This window comes from Anser cygnoides, chromosome 4, assembly GCF_040182565.1.
Source record: "Anser cygnoides isolate HZ-2024a breed goose chromosome 4, Taihu_goose_T2T_genome, whole genome shotgun sequence".
NCBI classification, from domain to species: domain Eukaryota; kingdom Metazoa; phylum Chordata; class Aves; order Anseriformes; family Anatidae; genus Anser; species Anser cygnoides.
In genome coordinates, this window is record NC_089876.1 from 24,518,439 (window position 1) to 24,543,487 (window position 25,049).

Consider the following 25,049-nt stretch of genomic DNA (forward strand, 5'->3'; position numbering starts at 1 on the left):
GCCAGATCCAGAAGCCTTTCACAACCCCTGGGTTGGTTTGTCCTGTGTTCCTGAGGGCTGGAGAGTACCTGGAGCACTTGGGATGATGAGTCAGATCCTCGGCGTTTCCCTCCTACACCTTAATGGAAGATATATCGGGGGAAGCTACAGGACACAGAAATACCCTGTAAGCTGTAAGATCTATGAAGATGTGTGGATGGTCCACATCCGAGGGGCATAGTGCCTGAAAGAGCCGTAGGGAAAGCTGAAAACTGGATCCAGAGGTCAGCCAGCACCAAGAGACTGCTGTGATGTAGAACAAATGCTTACTATGGCATGAGGGACTTTATCTAGGAGGGTGGTTGGTGACGTGGGGTAGACGTGGATGCAGGTGAGTTGGGGGGATGGTAAATGCTAGGGCGGATCTGTAAGAGCTGACAGGGAAAGGTGTCAGAGTCACAGAATGACTGGGGTTGAAAAGGACCTTGACGAGCATCGATCGGTCGTGGGTGGGTGGGTAGTGTGGAGGTGTCCAGGAGACCCTGGGGTGCTGCAGGATCGTGCAGTAAGGTACCCTGCGTGGTTGGGGCACTACTGCCGGGGCAGCCCCGTTCCTCCAGCCCCCACAGAGCAGCGCTGATGTATCCAAACCAGCAGCTCGAAGCAGACTGCTGCCGGGATGCGCCATTCAGAGGTTTTGCTGAATTAAATGCATGTGGTAGGTAGGGCTCAACATCCTGTGAGTAACGTGTTTTGTCCCGTGGTCAGGTTCTGTTTTTATTTGTTTTGTATCTTGTTTTGTGTGTTAGCTTCATGTACGTAGCTTTCATATTGTAAGAGGGCTACACATCTTTCTCTTGACTGAGATGAAAACTGCTGCCGATTTTGAGGAAGGGAAGGACTTGAAGTTTTGGTAGCTTGTTGGTGGACAAACGGGGCTTTTGGCATCCGTTCAGAGATGAAAATGTAGGCTCTCTCTGCCACTTTCGGGTTTGACAAAGGCAGCTGCGTATCCCAGTGCCACCAGAGGTCCCCACGACCTGAGACCCTTGTGCTGTCATGCTATCTGAACTTGCTACCCGAGCTGCGAAAACAGAAAAGACTGAGGCAGCTTTGGAGTGGAGGCAAAGGATAAAAGACAACATTTTGCTTTCCTTCCCATTGTCCTAAGCTGTTTTGTATCCTCTGTCGTGGTATTGGGTCTAAAACTAGATTTGTGTCCTCCTTGTGAGTAGGAATGCTTTTCATACGGCTCAGGAGACATTTGACCTGACTTGCAGCGTGCTAAAATAATAGTAAAATATTAAATGCTGATGCATTTCCTCTGTCTGATCAGGATGTGATAGCTGCTACTTTCTTTGGGCTGTAGGACATTTGAGTGTGGCAGTGCTTCTATGACAACAGTTGTTTTTAAAAGCTTTGTAAGCAACCACGTGGATCGTTATTATTTTTGTATTATCTTGAGAAACAGAACCTCTTACCTACGCTCCATGAAACACCGCCATGGCTGGCAGCAAACGCTGGACAGCAGAAAGAGCAATGGAAATCCTGTGCATGTGCCACAGATTTAATCATTGTGTTTGATCTGTGAATGGGAGGAATGGTTGTATTGTCAGGTCAGGCTGTGGGAGCATTATGTGTTTGCTTGACTTCAGCTAACTCAAAAGGCATTGCCTCCAACTCCCACCTCTAAAAGTAGTCTTCCTCACTGGTGCGTCATCCTTTCCATTCCAGATTACCCTCTTTTACTGCGTCTGCAGTACCAAGTAGACAAACCACAGGGGAGCTCCCTGCCATGACAGACCTCTTCTTCCCCGGGAGAATGGAAGAAGGAACCAGCGTTTCCTCAGTGCTTCTGGCTTCTTTCAGCTCTTTATTCCCCTGCTTCTCTTTGCAGGGAAGCACCTCAGCTCTGTGGCCCTTGGGCAAGGCCAGGGTGGTGAGGGCAGAAAACTGATCTGACCATGAAGTCCCTCAGCTTGGGCATGATTTCACAGAGAAAACCACTGGAGCCTCCTCCATGGTTTCAGCAAAGCCATTGGGATCATTCTTATGTTAAATCCACATGGGGGGGCAGGAAGTTCAGGTGTCCCTGGTTACAGGGAATATTACACAGGTCAGACAATTTACACAAACTGATGTGGGCTTGTGCTCATGCCACACTGTGCGTGGAAGCGTTTGCTGGCCAGCCTGGGTCTGGGCTCTCCTCCAGGCCTGCAGCCCCCAGCCAATGCTCTGTTCCCCTGGGGGCTGCAAACACCTCATAGGGACCCCATAAACCAACGGCAGGAAAACACGGGTACAAGTCATGTGTCACACATGGAAGACATTTATTCTGCTAATCAGGCTGGTGGGTGTTTGGGGAATTCGGATGTCTACCTGATTTTGGGGAAGAATACTGAGTTTTGGGGAACTAATGTGGTTGCTTTTGTGATAGACTGTTTTAAGATGAAAGCTGGGGGGAATTAAGTAACCCTCAGTATGGTACCTAAGCATGCTTCCCTTTTAGGAAAGGGGAAGTCGATTTTTAAGTTACTCTAAAGGAGAGCACTTCCCATAAGTTGTCCTGACTGCCACTTCCCTCCTGGCGTCACAGGAGGAATTATACCACGAAGTGATCGTCACTTTTCTGCCTGTCAGATACCAAGAAAGAAAAGAGTGTAAACATTAGCTTTGTTGCGTGGCATATGCCACTGACAGCCACATCTCAAGAGAAACATCCCAAAGAAATAGGTAATCCGTTCACAAATTAAAGGCAGTAAAGAGTAATTCTGTTGTTAAGACTACAGAATACCGAGGTCTCAAAAAGCAGGGAAATCTCTGCTTGCTGCGGCTCCACGAGGATACGGGTTCCGTGTACGGAACAGAGCTAAATCGGTCTTGAAAGGAGGCATGATGTAGCTGCCCACGCCCAAGTTTTGGAGCCAAACCCAAGTCTGGTCACCATTTGCACAACATGGGGTTTTCCGTGTTGGGCCTGAGAGGTCTGCACTCAGACATGCCCAGTTCAGTGCCTCACACCCGTCTCAGCACTGCTGCACCCAGACGCTGGGTGGCCCAGGGCCTGATCCCCAGAGCAGTAGCTGAGGGCTGCTCCACGGCCACCTGAAGTGCAGGACAAGCCTGGCGCTGAAGGATGATGTCTCCATGTCACGGTGGGGGCCGATCTGCTGTTGCAGGGCAGATGGAAGTGCCCTTGGCCCACCCTGCCCAGTGAGTATACTGCTGGTGGCCAAAGCCCAGGCTCCTTTGTAGCAGTGCAAAGCCTCTCCCTCCACACCGGAGCTGCGTTGGATCCTTTGGCACACCTCAGGGCAGAGGCAGAGCCTTGAAAGGGGCTCGACAGCTGAGGTTTGAGAGCTGAGCTGAGGGTTAGCCTCACGTCAGGGTTTGGGTTCTGTGTTATCACCACATGCTTCAGACTGTGCCACTGCAACACCAAGCTGAGGGGGGCCTAACCACCGCGTTAGCTTGCTTAGAAACCAAAGCCCTAACTCACCAAGGCAAAGTCATGATATATTTTACCAAAATCCATGTAGGAGTTGCTTGTGAAACTGCATTTTCATTTCCTCTTTCAGCATTAGCTCTCTGACAATGAGTAATTCTGCAGATATTTCTATGCTGGGTCCATTTTAGACACCTTTGCGATTCTCTCCTCCATGCTGCAAGGAGGTCCCCCTTTCTTTGAGGTATCTGTCCCTGGGAAGGGGATGTGCTCACCCCCAGGTTGAAATGGGTCTGGGCAATGTACCTGACCTGTACTGCTCAGGAACTCAAGGGAAAGCATATACCAGCATCCAAGTTTTCCAATGCGCTGCTGACATCTTGACCGTACACATTTTTTCCTGCTCCCCTTTGGAAATGATGATTAAAAAAAAAAAGTTTTTTATCGAGTAAACACACACCTTGTATGTTGTTTATAACTTTGGTGACGTGCCTAGACATGAACAATTGGCTTTATTTTGTGTAACATAATGGTCACTTCGGACACAAGAAAGGCTCGTTGGGGCTAAATACAATGGGCATCAAGAGTGTCGTGGTTTACATCCTGAACAAATCAGAGAACAACAAGGAAGTCAGGCCAGGGTAACAGGAACAGCTTCCTTTCTTGATCTCAAATCCCTTCCCAACATCTGCTTCCCACTAATTTCTCCAAGTCAGACAGAATCAGTGGATCAAGGGACAAACTTGACCTCTCATTGTAAACCACCCTAAGCCATGACAAAACCCTGGATAATGTTATTTTACATTATTGGTAATAAATCCTCAGTTACTTGAGGTTTAAGACTATTTTTTTGCTGTCAACTTAGTCTTCAATGCAAAAAAATATATATATAAAATTTGCAACCCTCCACTCCACCCCCATAAATATTTTCCACAACAAAGTGTTTGTTTCTGAAAGTCCCAGTTAATGACTCATAGTGAGTTTAAAAAAAAAAGGAGAAGCAAGGTATTTTTGAATGTATTAACAATATTTTCTCACAGCCAGATGTTCCCCTTCGTTGCACAGCGTGAAGAGGTGAAAAGGGGCAGAAAAGCTGCAGCAAGAAAGACAAGAACAATGTCAAAGAAAAAAAATTATCAAGGGAAACATATCCGTTAAGCTGCAGTGTTGCACCTGACTTTGGAATTGTGTGTTGTGCAGTGAGTGTGGAGCTGGGGTGGTCCTCATGGCATCCCAGGTCTCTAGGAAGTGAAGTCATGGAGCAAGTGCTACACAGCATGTACATACCCATGAAAAGGCTCCAGTATTTATTCAAAAACTCCCCAAAAATGAAAGAATCAAAAAAAATCCACTCTGACGTTCAAATATTTTTAGAAAATTACTGGGTGACGATGCTCCAGGAAGCATAGTGGAAGAAAATGGGTGGAAATCAAGGCTTGTTAGAACTTTTTTCTTATTCTACACTCTTTTTTTTTTTCACAGAACTCACAATTCAGGAGTTGTTTATGAAGTATTTCACAGACTGATGCGCTCTTTATCCTAAATGTAGACTGCTTACCCAGATGGCCTCACATCTGGATTAGTTCGCAGAACAAAGCAGAAAAAATAGTTGCATTTAAAGTAGTTCTCTGTAGCAGAGCTAAAAGACGTTTAGAATTCACCTAAGACATTTATATCAATATAATTTGCAAATGGTAGTTATTTCTCTACTTCTGACAAGCCACAGCATTTTAGTGGAAACATTTGTAAATGTTTGGGTGTCTGACTTTCTTTATCATGATCGCAATGGAAACTTATTGCCTGATTGCATGCACCGGTATTGGGAAACACAAACCTGGTTAAAAACAGAAGAATAGGTGTTTAATGTGAAAATTAAGTGACATGAGTTCTCACGTAAGTTATTGAAGCCCCTTATCCAAAATTTTGTCTCAAATGAAAAGGAGTATTGAAGTGTTTAGGACTAGACTATTCCAAAAAATGCCTTCTGTGAGCTACCTTTTCTTACCTTCATCCCTATTGATAATTAACTGAATTCATTTCTTTTCCCCATGATTCCGCAGCCTAACTGTGCAGCACTGTTCTGCAAGCTCCATCTCAGCATGTTTACAGCCTCTTTACACAGGTAATATTATTTCAGCAGCTATTTATATTTTTGGCACAAACTGTGTTTCATCTACACATAAATTATAATTTTGTTACACATAAATTATCATTTTGTTTCCTTTCTGTTTTATCTTGTAATTTGTTGGTTTTAAATCATTCTTGGAAGCAGTATTACTTTATCTTGGAATGCATCATACCAACATAATGTTTATGTGGACAAATGCACTAGCTCTCTTCATCAAAGGCTTCTCATCCTGCAGTGAACACAAAACGCATGGCTTTAGACGTGGATGAGGCAGCTCGTTCTTGCTACTTCCAGGCAAGAGATGGTCAAGAATGGCTTCAACGAGCCCCAAATATTTTCTGGTAAAGTGTCAGGTTCCATTTTTCTGCCTCAGAGGCTGGTCTTGAGGCTGCTGGGCAACCCCGTGCTTGTGGATCTGGCTGAGGAGCAGCCAGCCCCCTGCGCTGGTCAGGACTGGGGCACCTGGCATTCAACTTGGGGCCCCCGTCCTGCTGTGGCAGGGCTCTCTGGCAGCTTCAGGAGTCTGGGACAGGGATGCCCTGATGGCAGTCCCACTGCCTGCTCATCCAGCGTGGGAAGCCTCTTGTAGTTCCCTGACCTGTGCAGCCAGGTGTCCTCCCTATGGCAAGGGTGGCAAGGACAGAGGGATCCCCGTGCACACAGGGCTTGAGTCAGGAAGGAGCATGCAGGGAGCTGGGAAGTGGGAACTGGGAAATGCTCCTAGCTCCTGCAGTACAGACCATAGACCAGGCACTTGAAATCCCAAAACTAGCATCGGAGCCTTGTGGCAGGAAGGCTGGAAGTGATGATAACCCGGCCTGCTCGAGCTGTCTGTGCTGGGAAAGGCACACTCTGTGTTTTATTACAGGCAGGGCGTCATTCCAGCTTGCACAAAAACACGCCAAGTGTTACCGTGCCATGTTACCAGCGCGTGAATCATGTGCAGAACCACCGGGCAGCTGTGGCTCTGCTCCTCTTCTGCTTGTGGGGCTGTGCTATGCCTCCAGCAGCCGGAGCAGAGGCGGCCGGAGGAGCAGCAGCCTGCAAAGAGAGAGCGTGCTGCAGGCTGCCGGCTGTGCCTCCCTCCCCCAGCTTCGAGGAGCGGGTTTTTACATGCCACCAAAGACATTAAGACATTCGCGCTCACACGCCAACCCACAACAAAACCCACACAGGCAGCGCCGAGGAGCTCTCACCAGGAAGCTGACTTACCCTAAACCACTCCGCTGTTTCTCGTCATATTACATCTGGGTCCCCTGTCACTGCCGCTGCCGGATGAGTGACCCAGTCTCCGGGACTTATTTGGCCTGTAGGTGCAGAGGGCCCTGCTCACCACTTACTTTTTTTTCCCCTTCTTTCTACATAATATATTTTTTCTAATCTGCTAAAAAAAAGTCCGTCTGAAAACCCAAGAACACAGATCTCCATTCTTCTTTTTTTCTTCCCCTATCTCACCCAGAATAGTTGACTTCCGTAACGTTTATTTTTCAACAGCCTCTTTCAGCTTCCTGTGCCTGGTAAGTTCTTTGTCTTTTTTTCCTTCTAAATGTTGTAAAGTGAATTTATATTCTGAATCAAATTCAGTATCTTTAGTTTTATTTTGATTAACAAAATTGTGAAATGGATTTACATAATTAGTTCTACATAATTAGTTCTACTTTTAATACCATCCGTTAAATATTCAGTATTGTGATATTCTGTTAAGAGATTGTTTAATCCCAACCCAGGTCATAGATCTTCTGTATTTTTGTGGCAGATTTTATTTCCACTTCAGTGTAAAAAGTCTTCATATAAAAGTAGAGAAAGTGGTGTGATGGGTTGCGCCATGCCAGTATTTTATATCTTAACTGATAGAAGAAAAAAGAGAGAAAACATTAATTATTCTAAAAATGGTGGGCCTGATTCTGATTCCCATTGCTGTTGTAAGAAACATGAACGCAGGAGCGATAGGCACGTTAAAACTCAAAGGATGGCTTTCTTCCTCGTTTGTGAAGTATTTCATCATTAGGGGGAAACTATTCCACTTCATCTTAAATGTTTCCAAGCAAATTTAGATGTAAGTTTTATTGTTTGAATTTGAGAAAGGTGACATTCAGGTTCTTAGGACTGAAGTAAGGTTTGAAATACGTGTAATTTGCCGACATCTCCATCACGAGCTCTGGTTGCTGCCGCAGCCATGCCCCGCTGGGCGTTAACAGGCATCTCTCTGCCTTCCCCTGAGATGGAGGGGCTGTGCCTGCCATCCAAATGGCCGCGGGTGTAGCTTTTTGCTTTCATCTTACCCCCACAGTGTCTTCTCAGCTGCTTTCTGAGCCAGCCATGCCATGGTCATGGTGTGGGATCCCGTTAGAGAGCAGTGTGTGTGCGCACGCACGTGTGCACGCCTGTGCACACACGTTGCTGGATCCTGCTCACTGAAACTGCATCTGGCAGTGGGATGGTCTTGTCGTGTTGCCAATGAGAGGCAGGTAATCTAAAAGGTGAATGAAGAGGGAGCGTACAGGTCCCTGTGAAAAATCTGAATCTAGCTTGAAGGCTTTCTAACTTTTAGGCCTCTCATGACCGCCTGTGTCAGAGGACAGTCGCTATACCTACATGCAGCACAGCAAAACTGTGAAGATAGAACTATACTTCCAGAAAGTTACTAAAATACTTTTCCAGCCCGGTGTTTTTCTTCCAGAAGAAAAAAAGGCTTTAAGGCTTTCTAACTTTTTCTTGCAGCTGTGTTTTTGTCTGTGGATGGGGTGGGAGAGGGGCCGTGGCGTCTGGAGGAGGCTGGCTTGAACGCAGGATTTACCCTGAAGAAAACACTTGTGTGGGGAAAAGGTAGCCTAAGAGGGATTAGTTGTTATCAAGCAGATCTGCTGGCATATTTTAATATCAATTCATGCCCTTCTGCTGCTGCTATCAGAGTAAGGTGGTATTGTGCATTGCGCTGTGCCGCTTTGTGTTTTACATCTCTAAAACCCGCCGTTCAGATCAATGGGTGTTTGCAAATGTTCCAGTAGTAAAGACCACCCATATACACCTACGTGACTTTAGGCTGTGTTTTAATGTCAGTTTTCGAAGGCAGGTCTGAAGACGTATCACACGAGTGAAAGTGGGCACAGACTTGATGAGGATACCATGTTTGGGCCTTGGGTGGAAAAGCCCCACGTGCACTTGCTTCCTACTACACTGAGAGATGAGGCCTTGGTGGGGTGTAATGCCAAGTTATATATTCACTAGGTTGGGTGTCAGGAACCAGGAAAAATTGTAGTTCCATATTTATAGAGAATTTGTGTTTTTATAAGTAACCTCTGCTTACTGTCTAAGGTCCAGAGCAAAGAATTAAAACAGAAAAAATGGGCTTGACTCGCATGTGTAGCAAGACATAAATTCGTTGTTCATCAGCAGGGCAAAGTGGTTGTAAATTACTGCCACTTAATCCCATTTTAAGGGAATTACTGTGCCAAAGCAGATAGGCTCATGGCAGCGGAGAATCAGGCCTCCCATGACCGCCTGTGTCAGAGGACAGTCGCTGTACCTACAGCACAGCAAAACCGTGAGGGTAGAACTATACTTCTAGAAAGTTACTAAAAATACTTTTCCAGCCCAGTGACCAGCTTCCAGAAGAAAATGTAGAAATTTAGCAAATCACAGCTCAGCTTCCCCACAGGGAGTGTGGACTTGGGGACAAAAAGGAAGGCCTCTCCCTGCTGCGTGGGCCCAGCAGCCTCAGAGGCTGGCACTAAAGCAGCAGCATCTGATCACAGCTGCCAGTGGCAGTGATATCGGGGAGGCGATCAGTTACATAGCTAGAAGTGAGCCGTATTAGCCCTCGGGGTGTACACGGACAATTCTCAGAGCACCCAGAGCCTGCAGGAAACGAGCACGATTTGTGCTGGCAACCGTGCAGGCTGAGCCGCTGGCCCACCCTGCAGAGCTGCTGGGCTGCATCGGCGGAAGCGCCTTGTGGCCTTTTTTGGTGGCACTTTCAGATAACCCGTCCGGAGGTTGCCTAGACAGAGAGATGAGAGTCTGCCCTTTCTCCTGCTGCTGTTGCTGCGCCATTCTAGATACATAGCAGCAGCTGGTTTAACAGCTGTAAATGAAGAGGATTCTCACCGAAAAACACCTCTTCTCCCTAAAACGAACACCTCAATGGTCTTCGTAAAATGTTGGTGCTATGATTCTGTAGCTTTATGTAAAAAACAGGTGAGTATTTCTGAATTCATGGTTCAGGTGATTAATTCAGTTTGGATTTGATTGCACAATTATAGTCTATTTTCTGTAATGCTTTTAAGCATTGCTTGAAAAGAAATAAAAGGAATAACTTGCCTGTTTCAAAGTCTTAATGTGACATTTCAGGCATCACAGCACACAGCATAACATCAGTCCAAATTAGCTTCTCACTTTCTGGCCAGTGGTATGTGGTTTTATTAAATCAGCAGTTTTCAACTGTTTCCTCAATATGGAAACAGCTAACACCTAACAACTGAAATATGGCTTGGGATAGCCACAGTACAGTAATCAAGAAAGGAAGTTGGCTGCAGCTGTCTCAAGCCCACTACTAAAGCATTATGTTTTAAAATCCTGCACAGGATCATACAAATATAACAAAGCACTGTAGCAACAAAATCTGTGGGCTTCTCCACAGCCCTTTGCAAAACCAAACGTGGTTTCATATATATTTGGCAGAATTTAGTTGTGCTTCATTTCTGATGTCTGTGAAAAATTGGAAAACCTTCCTCATCTACCCAAAGCTTTGATGACAGTGGAAGGAGAGATGTTCGGAGCCGGAAATTCCTCTGCAATGCAGCAGTGAGTGTGAGCACTGGAATTCACTGGTTGAGGCCTTGGTGTGTTGGGTCCAAAACGAGCAGCTGCCCAGAGTAGTGTGGAGTAATGGCCCCAGCAGGCCTGGAGGCTGTGGCGAAGGAGAGCTGGGAACGCGGCCTCAGCACTCGCTGTGTGCCTGTGTTTCTCCGACAGCGGGGAGAATTGTTCTTTTTGCATGAGGAATCGTATTTAGTCCTCACGCTCAGAAACTGCGGAGAAGTGTAAATTCCTCACTGGTGAGGGTGGTGTTGAGCCGGCATGCTTACCTTTACCTGATGAAATGACTGGCTGTATGAACCTGCTGGAAACCACAGGATTTTGCTATGGCTTGCATTTTTTCCCCAAGTGGGGCCATGGTGATATAACACGTAAGAAAGACCCAACATATGTCGGAAAGGGCACAAACACCTCGCCCGGCAGAAGTCAGCATGAAGGGCTGTGGTTGCTTACAGTACTCCGTGCCGCTTGTCGCACACAAGCATACAGTGGAGTGGCAGTCTCAACAACTGATACTCAACCATTTGCGGTTGTTTTACCAGCTGGTCATACCTCTTTTCCTCGTGAGTGACAGTCATTTGCTTTTGAAGATTATCCTGGTTTATGTCAGAGTAGAGGTAACACCGGGTCTCCTACTGTACAAGTGTGAGAACAAGACCCCTGCGTAGTTTAGCTGCTTGGTTATCTCCTGTGCATAGTCACTGAAATAATACGAAGCCTTTCCATCCAAAAAGAAAACCTTTCGTTCTTCTTTGTTGAAGGGCATGCCAGTGGACATGCAGTTTATTTGCAACTTGCTTTCTTTTCTTTCTCCCCCATCAAATAACTGTGCTTAAAAAATGGAAAATTCTTTAGAGTTCAAAGTTATTGAATTAGTGACATATTTAAATATCTATTAACTTCCTCTCATCATCTGTGCGCTTGTGGTTTTCTCACTACAAAAATGTATTATAAAACATGTATCGTAAAAATCCCTCATGTAATTTCTTCTGTTTTTATCAGTTTAAATGCAATGCAGGTTTTAAAATTCATGTATCTTTCAAGCGGAGTTTTAATTCTGGATGAAAAGCTGTTGTGTAAAATAGCTGAGTTTGAATCAAGTCTCCCAGGATTCAAAAATAAAGCATGGGAAATGTTTGCATAATGCTCAAATGTAGGTCTCCTAAAATATCTTTTTCTTTCATTTGTGAGATCATTTTCATGCAAAATATGTAAAAATTAAGGAAAAATGTAAAATGTTCCTTACTATGCTTCCCTCTGAAAAAAAAACTCTGCAGTAAGATTTATCAAAGCATGGGGATTTGCATGATCTTTAAACCAACGGAAAGCCAAATAGATGTCAGCTTTAAGTATCTGAAATGGCTTCTCAAAGTACTGAAGTGAAGAACGAGTGAGAAGGATTTATATATTACTTTTGGTGGCAGAGTCTTTTCTCCTTTTAACCTATTACATATTACCCAGTGCTGTCTGCAGTATTATAAGTTTTATTATCTTATATAAAAGTGACAAGAGATTAAGGTTATACCGGAATCGGAGAAAAGTGAAGGGAAACAGGCCCTGAAATATATAGTCTGTTCTGGCATATGGTTGCTGTAAGATATAAATCAAAGCAAAATCTGAACTGCCAGGTATAATCTGTACTAATTCCATGAAAAAAAAAAAAAAAAAAGGTAATCTTTAAAGGACAATTTCAATTGCTGTGTTCATAACTAAGCATAGGATGTAGGCAATTTCTTGTAGGCAAGTAGGCATACCCATTTATTTTAATTTACTACAATTAAAGAATTCTAGGGAGGCTATTTAGCAAGAAAAAATATTTTTCTACCTATCTTGTAAATATATATTAACTCTGATTTTATCCTTATGCCAGGTACAATGTAGGAATACTGAGTTGTGGGATAGACTGGGGAAGGCAACTGCTTTATCCTTTTAATTTGTTTTATAAATTAAAAAAAGACCTTAAATCAACAAATGCAAGAAAAGTCATGATAATTGTATGTTTTATGTTGCACCTTCTACCTGCAAAGTGATTGAAATTATTTCCAAGCAAGCCCTCAAAATTTTTAACGTTTTAACGTACGTGCACATACACATAAAATTTAAGAATGAACTCAGAAGAATGGCACTTTCCCTCTGGCTGAAATCTAGACTATGATTTTAAATAGTCTAATATATACAGAGGCAAGAGAAATCTTTTTGTTGCCGGCTCTTCTAAGGGGAAAAATTAAAACTGTCAGCCAGTTTCTCAGTGTTATAAAATAAATAACCAATCAAATTGCTGTTGCTTACTTAATCCCGGCTTTACTCATTAACTCAAGAAGTTTAGCATTCATCAGGACAGGACTGAACAGCGACATGCAGTAGATACGTGTCCTTCACAAGTAATAATAAAATAATAATAACAAAAACCCACAACATATTTTAACAAGAAGGCAATATTCTGAATTGTTTGATCAAATGATGCTTTATTATTTGCTGCTCAAAACTTGTATACATTCAATACATTTTATTATTATCACAAAGCATGCAAATCTTCTGTCAAACATTGGATAATTCTGTTCTAACATTTTCCTCTTCCACCTTTACCTCCCACTGAAATCAGTCTTATGCAAATACTGAACTTAATGAACACGGAGAACCTCCTGAGCTTAGGGGAGAAGATCTGGGCTTGAGAGCCTCCTTACTTTGTGATAGATAAAAACTGAGCAAAGTTAAACCCAAATAGACCTCTGAAAGTAACCTTGGCGATCTTGTGAGGGATCCGTGGAGGGCAGAGGAGAAATGGTAGGATGATTTTTTTCATTTTTTTTTCCAGCTCTAGGGAGGGTGTTATGCCACCTGCATTGTTCATATATTAGCTGTTAGTTATATTGCTAATGTCGATTACTTCGCAGTGTTTAAAGAACCCGGTTGAGAAGGTTGGGTACTGTGCAAGCAAGGGAGAGGAGCGCAGTCCTACCCAGGGTTAGAGCCGAAACACGCTGAAGGCAGCCCTCTCCGCTGCAGTGGGCTCGACATGGGCCCCGAGGGAGAAAAAGCCCTTTCGCTTGTGAATGCAGGTGTGTGTGTAGGGTTGGCAGTTGTTAGCTTTGGCATTTTACCACGCTACACATCTGCAGGATTTTATACAAATTGATGCATCTCCTTAACAACAAATTATCGTTACATATTGTAAAGATGCATCTAAAAAATTTAACAGCTGCATATACAGTAGAAAAGTAATTGTTTAAAATGTATGTCTATATATTTATTTGTACGTGAAAGACTCTATGATCTGTCAATTATGTATCTATGTTAGTGCAGGTCCAGATCTAGCTGAGCAGTCATTTCTGCCTGTGTATATACAAACACACATGCATACCTATATGTAGAAATAAGGTGGTTTAAAGCCCATGATCTTTAAATTTTAATTTCAAGTACTTTCAATAACACATCCATTGTTTGATGCAAAATGTACATACAGGTTTTAAAATGAGAGTGAGATATCTTACACTGAATATGTGTGTTTCGTATGCCAATCTATAGCAAAGTCTGCAATGAACAAATATCAGTGTACATGAACATATATATCTATGTAGATGTATCTAGATACATATGTAGATATACAAGCATGCACGCATGCATATATGGATATAATGTTATGTATATGGATGTATAGATTCATTATTGTAAAGGTTATTTTTTTTAAATATATGCTGTTTTTTTTTGATATTTTTGCATATGTGTGTATACACTTCTATGCATCCAGACAGCAAATAATGCATCATTATGCAAGAAATTACAACACTTATTTAAAACTAATAAATATTAGTTATGTATGAATAGAAAATGGATACTTTATGATTATACCCATATCTGCAGATGGTCAAAAATCCCCAAGCAGAAAGAGAGAAAGGGCTAGGCTTTCTGGAAAGAGATTGCAATCTTTGTCAGAGATGGTAAATAAAAGAATACTTCATATTTTATCAGCCCCAAAACCAGAGCAAAACAAAAGAACAGATTTTGAAGAGTTAAACCTGTAAAAAAAAAAAAATCTACAAAAATATGTTGTAAGTGCCCTTTTGATTTGTCTCAAACTTCAAGAAAGGTGAACTGTGTTAAAAGAGGATGTGGCATGAAAAATTTGAAGTGGTTTGGGGCCCAAAGCTGCAAACCTTTCCACATGTGAATAATTCTACACACACAGTAGTCTCATTGAAGTCAATTATCAAATTTTATACAACCTAGAATATCGGTCCATCAGTTCGGTCGCAGTGCAGTTAGGCTTGTGGGGAGATTTGCTTTATAACTGGGAGTCCATTCTGATACACAGGGTGGCTTTTCATAGGGATGTACAATAGCACAGTAGTCTGCGTGTAGCGCTTTATCCACGTTCATCTGCAAGCGTATCTGTATGCCCATCTGGACCCAAAAGTATGCCAGTGGTGAATATATATACTTACATGTATACGTATATAAGTGTGTGTGTGTGTGTGTACAAAACCAGAGCTATGAGGGAACGCAGACGGACAGATGGTTGGCGAACGTCAGAGCTCGAACACACACACGTGTGACATTTGCACATCAGCTGCTCCATTTCAGGCCGCATGTGTGCTGAGACTCAAGAATTTCTTCACTGTTTAAGAGCAGAGAAGAAAAGCTATCACAGAGAAGGGTGGGAAAGGAAGGTGGCATACCCTGTATCTTGCAGATGGAAACGCTTGGTAAGTGCAAGAGCACGTGCAACACTTTGGGCACGACATGCTGCTCCATTTCTGCTGACTTTGGAGGGTATTGGACCAGGCTGAGAATGGCACATGGACCAGTTCACTGTGAAGGGTTTAATTCCCTACAGGGGAACCTAGAGGTTTACCCAAATTTTACTTTGGAGAGGATGCAACCTTTCTCCTGAAGATGGGTCAGTTTTGAAAAAGCCTTGTAGCGCTTTGAATACCGCACAATCCATAATTTACTCTGTCATGCCATAAACATGGGAAAAAAAAAAAAAAAGACTTCAGACTTGTAGATTGAATTTTGAAGCAGGTACTTAACACAGCTGAATTGAATTCTGTTGGATTTAGGCTCTCTGACCGATACACAAGAGTCTTACAGAGCTTTTGTTAATTTTTCAAGTGGTTCTAATTATTTATGTTCATGCCTAATCTGTAAGTAACTGAATTAAGGTGTGATTAGTCACAAATAAAGGGCTCTTGCAGATAAAATAAGTATTTTCTTTATTTAATGGGTTAACTAAAATGAGAGTTGAATAGTTTTTCTCAGTGACTATAGTAAATTGAATAGATCTTCAGATGTGTCATTATCCGTTGCTTATATGTATTAATTATGGGTACTGTTACTAAAGTAATGAACTACCAATTTTTAATTTAAATGATAACATTATGCAGCTTTATAGTTATGTTCATGTTTGTAAGCAAGTGTGTAAATATGTACATTTACTTACGAGAAAAGCTTTCATCCATTTACTTGGACTTCATATCTAATTCCAAATAACATTGGTCTGAATTTGTCATTGTTTTATAGCAAGATTCCCCGGTCTCAGTATGAGGGTTATTCTTTTAAATCTGATGACTTGTGTTCCCTGGTTAATAACAAAGTTGGCAACATGACTGAATATTTGATCATAAAACCTTTACTTCAGTTTCAGTTGTTAAAACTGCCAAACAAAGAAACCGAGGCTTTTATTTTCAGGTTTTGTATTGATCCTGCAGTGATTTTTGCAAAGGTTCCTAAGACCGTGTTTGTCCATTCTTCAAATCTGCTGAATTAGATTTTTTTTTTTTTAGAATTTCAGTTTTGCATTTTTTTTTCAAAATAAAGCATTGAAATTCTAAAAGAAGAACAGAATTTCAGTTTGGCAAATAAGGGAATGACAGAAAAATTTCTAAGTTTTTATGACTGCAATTTTTTATTTATTTTTCTATTCTGGAAGAAAATTGTTTCTTGAGATGAGATGAGATGACAAGACATCCTGACTGTGACAATATGGGCTCATTGCATGTCGCTTGCTCTTCTAACTTTAGGAAGCCATTGCGGTTATGATTGTACTTAGGGATAAAATATCTGTATAACAGCTCTCATCCAAGCTTGTATGCATCTTCATAATTCTTTAAAATAGAAAAACACATTGAGAGATAATCTGGCAGTTAATCTGTCTATATCATAAATACACCAGATGATTGAAGCACCAGCAACCAAATAACCTGCTGTCTTGCTCTTGGGCCAGGGAATACAGATGGATGCTGCGGTTGTCTGCTTGGAAAGTGAGCGGGTTGGATGCAGATTTTTTGGTGGAGTAGTTTGGGGAAAATACGCAGCATCTTGCAAAGGTGCGGGCTGTGCACCAGTTCCCCTTCATGGCAGCGGTACCACCACGGAATGGCACTATGGACTGAAATGGTGACGCTGAGAAGAAGAGAGGCTATTTCCTAGACTGACAAGACCGGGGCTACTTAGTGCTATAGACCAAAATCATTTTAAAATGGGGTCAAAATCCAGGAGGTAGCTAACGCAAGTGTCAGAGCATCAGGTTAATGACTGCATGACAGGAAACTGCAGCAAGGGGCCACCGGCTTGCAGACCAGCAGCAGGCTCCAGACAGGCCACAGCCGATGTATGAGTTTGCAGCAGCCCTGGGCTGCGGCGGCACAGGCCCCTGCAGCAGTCTGGAGGTTTGTGACTGAACGGAGCAAGTACGGTTTGCTCATGGAGTTGAAGACCAGGCGGCATGTGATGTTGGTGACCTGGTGATCTAGCTGGGCATCTAGACTGGATCCACAATGTCCATGGGGTCTCCGTCGGGGGGGGGCAAACATCTCCCTGCTGCACCTTCTGGGTGCTGCCCCTCACAGCTTATCTGACCTCTCTTGATTTTCTGCCAGACCTCCTCCTCCTTCTCCTTCCCTTCTTCCTTCTCTTCCTCCTCCTGCTCCTCCTGCTCACAGGAGTTGCTCTTAGGCCCCATCTGCACCCTGCAGCGCTCAGGGCACCCATGGAGGTGAAGACGTAAAGCCGCGCACTGTTCCGGTCAGTGACAACAGTCTCCATAAATCCTTCCTCTCCTTTAGGGCCTCTAAATAAGAGACACAATGGAAGTTTTTATATATCTGCAGTACAGTTGGAATGAGCATTGATGATAACCAACACGGTGGAGGTGTGCTGTAGACACGCTTCTGCAGACCCCATCTCCATGTGAGGTGGGACTGCGTGAGGAGTAACGCATGCAGGCAAAGCCAATATGTGCGGTCAAGTATTGCACAGCCACTGGAAGTCTCTCCAGTGGTTTTCAACCTTTACTTTTTTTTTATTACCACAAATATTTTTACTTCCTTGCAACATCAGTTTTCTTCAAGAGCTACTGTACACAGTGTTCAAGATGAAAAATTAGCCTGCTTTTATCCTGATATCAACAGGAACTGCACTAAGACATAATTGTGGTAGGGACCGGATAATGGCAATAATAGTTAGCATGTTAATTGCTTTAACTCTCTGAAGCATTTTGTGGCTGCCAGATCAGTGTAGCATCTGAAAAGCCTGTTGTCTTGCCTGCGTGATTTTGTTTATGTATGAGCTCATCCCTTCCAAATCCCAGCCTACCTGGTGCTGCACAACACACAAGATAGGGTTTTGAAATCAGGAGATCCTGATCCTTTAGCTTTTCTCCCGTCATAAGGCAGTGTTTCACCACAGTGAGCTGTGCTCACAGTGACCCCGCAGTAGATGCCAGGGATGTTCCTGGCAGGAATGAAAATCCCATTTGGTTCAGCCAGTAAACTTACCCCTTCTGATACAAGCAGTCCTGCTTTTGTGTGTTGGTAGATTTGTTTCAACAAACATTAGATTAGTGTTTTGCGGATGTATTTTCACGTGAATCCTCCACCCGCGAGGAGCCTGGAGCTGCTCTGCTCCTCCTCCCATACTGTCGCATCCCATGTCATATTCAGCCATGACCAAGTGTGAGGCATTTACCTGCATGGGACTGCTGGGCTGAGCAAAGACAGCCAAACACATGGCAGCAGGACCAGGCCTGGGGCAGCTTGCATGGAAGCGGTGAAACAGGACCTCGTGATAGGAACAAAATCCATGGGTACGAGCGCCGCAGCATCGTGCTGCCCAGCGGGATCCCGCAGAGCGGCTGCAGTGGGGCTCTGGCATGGCTCTGTGGGTGCTGTCCGTGCTCCCAGGGAAGGACAGGCCACAACTCTGCCCTCCGCTCCGCCAGAAACCCCGACCCTGCAGGCTGTGAGGGGTTTTGGGGAGGTGGCTGCCCCCACTGCGGGTGCCCGGGGTGATGCTCCTGTCGTCACCTCGGGGCTGAGGCCGAGGGCTCTGTAACCACACACCCGTATGAGGCCCTCTGTTCCGAACACAGGGGGAGAAAAATGGGAAAGCGAAGCAAAGCGTTGCATAGACGTAGTTACACAGACAATACGGCATCTTTGAAAAAACAGTGTTCTATCCAAAACGGTGCAAGAATTTGCTTTGAAGCTAATCCCTAAATTCATAGGGGTCACTATTCATGACTGTATCAGAATTAGACATAAATTCTCATACTTGATATTATAAAAGCTCTCACCATATTATTTAAGTAAAATCTTTTGTTTTTACAAGTGATGAAAGCATACATTGAAATAGTATAAAAGAAGATCTATGTTTCTGGAATTCCACATACAATATAGACTTGATAAAATCGGTAAAATTAGGCAAACCGAAGTGTTGGAAAAAATTCTGCAGTAGGTTAGACTCAACTGTCCATGATTAGAAGGTTTTGTGCAGTCTTTTAATGGGTGTAACATGCTGGACTGTCAGACCAGGACTGTCGTATATAATATGAGAGAAGGGAACCAAAGCTTTTGCAAATACTTACACAACTGGCTGTATACTGGTGTGTAGCAGTGCCCTGTACTGGCCCGTCCTTTAAAGGACATTGCTTTCTATTGCTGTTTCATCTAAAGGTTTTTCCACTAATTGAGATGAACGTGTATAATTATTTTAACTCATCCTCTCCTATCCTGAGGCCGTGTCAGTGGCAGGCTATGTGCATAGTTTAGAATAGCTCGTCAGTATCCCAACAATACATGCTGGTGCCTGAACTCCAGCAAGCTGTGAACAAAAGCAAGACTGGGACCACTGACTGCAGTCTGTCCTCTGGAGCAGAGTAGGGATCTGGTTATGTGTGGTGCATTTTTATAGATCAAAACAGTTTGCTTTGAAAACTTAGCCACGCTGTCATGCTGTTTCATCTTTTATGATTGCGTGTCGACTAGCCATGTACATTAGCTCTCAAAACCTTTTTTTAGGCTTTAATCATTTAAATATTTTATTTTCAAAATGGCTAACAAAATCAGACCTGTTTATCTTCAAGCTGAGTAGCAGAACAGTCTTTTTATCCATCTTCTTCTATTTTGGCATTTATGAAATTTAAGATTTGTCGGCATTTATGAAGAGTCATGCTTTGGGCATTCTGACTTTTCCGCACATTCAAATATAAACAAAGTAATGAGGCTAAGGGCATTAAAGACTACTTGCACCAAAGAAATGTTTGTTCCAAGAAGAAGACCTGGTACACGCTAACTTTCTCCTGTGAGCACATGCTTTTTTCTGAATCACGCACTACCAGCTTGTGGTGAATGGTGGTGTTTTAAAACTGTACTGCTGACACAGTTTTGAAGTAGAATACCCCATAGGAAAGATGATGATGCACTTAAGTAGTTGGACCACATATCCTGTGTATACTTTTTGAATTTTCATGGTTGTATTTTTTAAATATCTTGTCTAATTCCCTTGAGAGCTAGCTTGGGGAATGGAGTAGGGCTTAGATGAAGCATGAAAAGCGAATTTCCAGTGGCTGCCACCCCACCTTTAGCTCTCGGAGCAGCTCGTTTCCCAGCAGGCAGGAATGAATACCTGCCTCAGCCTCTATCCTGCTTCCCAGAAATGAGCTGAGATGACGAGCGTGTGGCCGTGCGCGCAGGCCAGGAAGCGCCGCCTGTCGCAATGGCTCCCGCAGATCCCCGTCACCCCGCTGAGCACAGAGCTGCCCCGCGGCCTCGGCGCCGCCTCTATAAAGCAACGTGCACCAGCCAGGCCCTCACACATCTTTCGGCCGGTGTGTCGGGTGGGAGAAGTACCTGTGTGCGGGCACGCCGGCAGCACGGGAGGAGGTAGGAGGCTGCCTCGTTGCAAAATGGAAGGAGGGGAGTTGCCAGCAGCAGTTGTCAACGCCTGTGCAATGTGCTCTCTAAGCTTGCCCAGCGCTCTTCTCTTCTTTCCCTCTGTTTTTCCCCTCTGTGAAGTAAGACGAAGCTTTGAGCGTACTAGAAATGTGCGGTGGTGGGGTTAAGGTAGCAAGACTGGGGAGCGTTACTGTAAGGTCGTGTATATGCTTCGGGTGGCCCTCATTCATTTCTGTGCAAATAACCCACAGTCTGACTTCTCTGTCCATATGTGAAGGAGACAGAAATACGTTGTCTGTGTAACACGAACAGGAAATTTTGAAATTGTCCAGTGATATTTTGTTTTAACCAGTTTTGCTGAGCAGAACTAATTTTCCTTCGGTTTTGCAGTTAGTGAATTTTGTAGCGTTTTGTGTGCAGCTCCGTGTGAGCAGTGAATCTTGCACACAGCCAGTGGGGAAGAGACGAATGCTTTCAAAATAGGAAAATTTGACTGAATGCTGGCAGGAGCTCAAAAGCAATTGCATACTACGAAGAGTTACTCTCAGTTTGGTTTTTCAACAGACTAAATGTCAGGGCAGCTGCATCCCCTTCAGATGAAGTTGTCTGACTGGGGCAGCACTGGTGGTGTGGCTTGCTTTGGCTCATGTTATCTTGTTTGTTGGAAGTGATTTGTAAGAAACATTTTGAACTTTTTTGGTATTTTCGCTGCGCATCCCACATTTCTTTTGAAAACTGTTAAGGTTCATGTCAGTCAAGATTTGCATCTGAGGTCTTTCCTTGCTCGTTGTCGCAAGCAGTTTGGCATTGCCACTCGTTATAGAATTGCTTAAATAGTCAAATCAGTTCATGAAGTGATTTTTTTCTTGTGGATACCACCTTTAGGGGACAAGGGTATATTTTCAGTCTGAACTAATGGGTTGGGAGGAGTTCAGGATTTTGGCTGTCTTGGTGAAAGTCAGAGGCAGGAATTGTCTCACTAAAAGCAGGTCAGTAAGATTGTAACAAGTTAACCTGATTTTATTAGCTCTTTAGAAAATTGGAGGGAAAAAACAGCTGGTCTCAGCGCAGAACAGCAGGGGTGATAAGACTGTTATTCCTGTGGAGCAGCAAGAAGGCTGCTACACATGCTGCCGGCTGGGAGGGACAGCAGGGTTCAGCGTCCTCCATGTGGGGTAATCCCCACGGCCGTCCCAGGACGTGTCCAAGGAACTTTACCTTGATGGAAAATGATCTGTTCACTGTGGGTTACAAATGTTACATTTTATTTTTACTCTTCCAGAAACATCGCTTGACTCACTGAAGAATTAAAACTGACAGCACCGCAGAGCCGTGTGGGAGAAAAGGGGATTTTAGACTCAAGTGACACAGTCAAGTCTTGAGGAGTAAAGACATTTGGATGGTTTCTCACCAAATGGAAGTTATCTAGAGAGCCCCCAAGACCACTGCATCCCCTCATCGTGCTTCTGCTGCGCCGAGACAGTGCTCTTGGCCCTGGACGTTAATAAAATGCTGGATTCAATCAAGTGTGTGCTGGTGGGGGACTCTGCGGTGGGGAAAACATCTCTCTTGGTACGTTTCACCTCTGAGACTTTTCCAGACGCCTACAGACCCACTGTGTATGAAAATACCGGAGTGGATGTCTTCATGGATGGAGTACAGATTAGCCTAGGTCTCTGGGACACATCTGGCAGCGATGCCTTCAAAGGCATTCGCCCCCTCTCCTACCAGCAGGCAGATGTGGTGTTAATGTGCTACTCGGTGGCGAACCACAGCTCCTTCCTAAACCTGAGGAACAAGTGGATCGGCGAGATCCGCAACCATTTGCCTCGCATCCCCGTGCTGGTGGTGGCCACTCAGACTGACCAGCGCGACACGGGGCCCTACCGCTCCTCCTGCATCAGCCCGATGGACGGGAAGCGGCTCGCCCAGGACGTGCGAGCCAAGGGCTACCTGGAGTGCTCTGCCCTCAGCAACCGCGGCGTGCAGCAGGTGTTTGAGTACGCCGTGCGGACAGCAGTCAACCAAGCCAAAAGGCAGAACAGGCGGAAGCTCTTCTCCATTAACGAGTGCAAGATCTTCTGAGGGCTGCCGGCGGTGGTTTTGCCTGCGTTCGTTCTCTCTGTCTTCTCACAGAGACGCTGCGGCAGAGATAATGGGGGGTGAATCAAAGGAGGACTCCTGGCAGGACCACAGTGCAGGTGCTCCTAATAAGACAGATGCACGCTCTCTCTGATCTGTTCCCCCACCCAACACGCATGGGCACTATCTTTAAAAATGACGGGTGCAGGTGAACGCAGCCCTGTGCTTGGACTTTGCTGTCCTGGACTGGAGGATTTACAGACCATAGCTGTGCTGATTTTGTTACTTGTGTTCCTCAGTTGTTGGTTTGTCTGCATTTATTTAATGAAAAACTTCTGCCTGGATCAGCCTCCCCTCGATGTATCTGTCTATGTGGAGATTTTTTTTTTACTCTAAGGACTTAATGTATAAAATCTGACCATTGTATATCTATTTAAAAGAGTCTTGTATTTGTTGTTGTAAAATCCTGACACTTTGTTTTCATATTTTGGAAGTTCTTCCTCATATTTTGGAAGTTCTTCCTCTACCTAACCACAGAAGCGAATCATCTTATCCATACAATAAATGGCCTGCAGGCAAGCCGACCACTTCTTACACATGCCTGAGTTACTGCACGACAGTGACTGAGCCCAGCGTGTCCAGCGTAGGAGTGATTAAAACATATTTGATAGATATTTGATAGTTGACCCATGGCTCTGTGAGATTTATGTTGTTATCATAGTCCTCTTCCTAGGAAAATGGAGACTGCCTCAGGTCAAAAATGGGATGAAACAGGAGGAACTTTACTTAATTCTTCCTAGACCTGACCTAATTACAACCCCAGAAGGGCTGGCTTGCAGTCAGGGCTTGTTTAGACACACGGGTTGGGTGGCAGAGACAAATCTGTACTATCATCATCTCTCATGTCTCTGATGTAGTTTTGGAGGCAAAAGATTTCATTGTCCAGGGATGAAGGGTATTTTTTCATGAGCACTAAAATTCTCACAATATTTTAGTACATTTTTTAATAAACTGTGGTTTTAGTGAAACCAGTGACCTACTATAGTAAAAAAATAATTACGTGGCAATGTTGAACATGCATATTTAGAATGGATAAACATTTTTTGGGGTTTGAGTGGTAAGAGTAACTGCCTTGGTTCTATAAAGCAACGACTGAAGCGGGTTTTGCACCCTGGGGAGCTTGGCAAGGCTGAGCGTCAAATCCTGGCATACCGACTTGGGCCAAGTTACCCTCCTGCACAGAAAGCCAGGCTGAGGAGGTGGAAACTCCAGGTGTGTAAGAGGACTCTGCTGGAAGATGGAGGGAGTCAACCTGCAGGGGTTCGTCTCACCACGTTGTACGTTCCTTGTGAGCTGTGGTGTCCCCCTTCTCCTCATGTTGTCTTCACCAAACTCGCTGCCCCACATCATCCCTCAGGTCTTGCAGACCTGTCTCATTCCAAGGTTTCTGCTGCCCTTCCTGTTCTTCAGCTAGCTCAGAACTGGCCCTTGAGGGGCTGATATCACACTGCCATGGACAATGGTGTACAAAACCGTAGGATGATTCTCCTTCTCCGTGGAGATCCCAAGAGAATGAGCAGTGTCTGTTCTGACTAAACCCTGACTCATGTGTCTCAACAGGAATGGATGCAATGGCTTTTCTAAGTCAAATCCAAGGTGGGACTTCAGGAGTTACCCTACTGAGCAAATAACCTATAGCTGGGATCTAATCTACCTATAGGTTATCCCTGAAAAATCAGTTGTGTGCTCTTCTCCACGCTCTGTTATACCTCTGAGCTTCTCCATAAAGAGAAATTCCAAATGAAATTGTTCTTCTCCTATGAATCCCAGAGAAGATCTCATTTGTGATGTAGGTGAGCAAGTATCTGCATCGTGAGCACCTTGAATAGCAGTGGTGCGCAGGACACTTGATGTTGTAGTAGTCACGACAGCTCCCAGCCTGGTGTTTAGCACTCATCAACCTTATTCCAAGGGAGACTCCTGGTCATTAAAACATGTTGGTCTCATGCGAGGTGTCTGTATCAGCTTCAAATCTTTGCAAGCTTCTGCATCAGAGTACACAAGACGAGGGCTCTCATCACCACCCATCTTTCCCGTACTCTTCTCTTTCTGACCCCTCTTTCTCTTTGTAAAGCTTTACGTGTACATTGCAAATCCTTTGCCCCCTGAAACACTAAAACTGACATGTTTGTAAAAGAACCCGAACTGCCTGATAACTTATGCTGAGTTACACAAGTAGCTAGGTATTTGCAGTCTTCATTTGAAAATATTTTGGCTTTGGAAGAAATGTTTCTATATCTCAATTCTTGTAATGCGTCTTCACTGAAAGTGTTTTTTTTCCCCAACCCTAATTTAAAAGTAGCCATTGTTACTGTTTGAACATTAAAGATCATGTGCAAAATATCACTCTTGCTATTGTCCCTTT

The 25,049-nt window shown here is 44.1% G+C and overlaps 1 protein-coding gene across 6 annotated transcripts; it reads left to right on the plus strand.

Moving 5' to 3' along the window:
- The first annotated feature begins 5,524 nt into the window (after positions 1 to 5,524).
- On the plus strand, positions 5,525 to 25,049 carry RHOH (ras homolog family member H). 6 transcript variants are annotated; one of them, XM_066995770.1, is made up of 2 exons: positions 5,525 to 5,546; positions 21,825 to 25,049. In XM_066995770.1, the coding sequence occupies exon 2, from the start codon at positions 22,052 to 22,054 to the stop codon at positions 22,625 to 22,627; it is 576 nt and encodes a 191-aa protein (XP_066851871.1). In that variant the 5' UTR covers positions 5,525 to 5,546; positions 21,825 to 22,051; the 3' UTR covers positions 22,628 to 25,049. The 6 variants fall into 6 exon arrangements, with proteins under 6 accessions (XP_066851871.1, XP_013041484.1, XP_047928946.1 ...); XM_013186030.3 differs by lacking the exon at positions 5,525 to 5,546 and adding an exon at positions 6,597 to 7,069; XM_048072989.2 differs by lacking the exon at positions 5,525 to 5,546 and adding an exon at positions 7,282 to 8,378.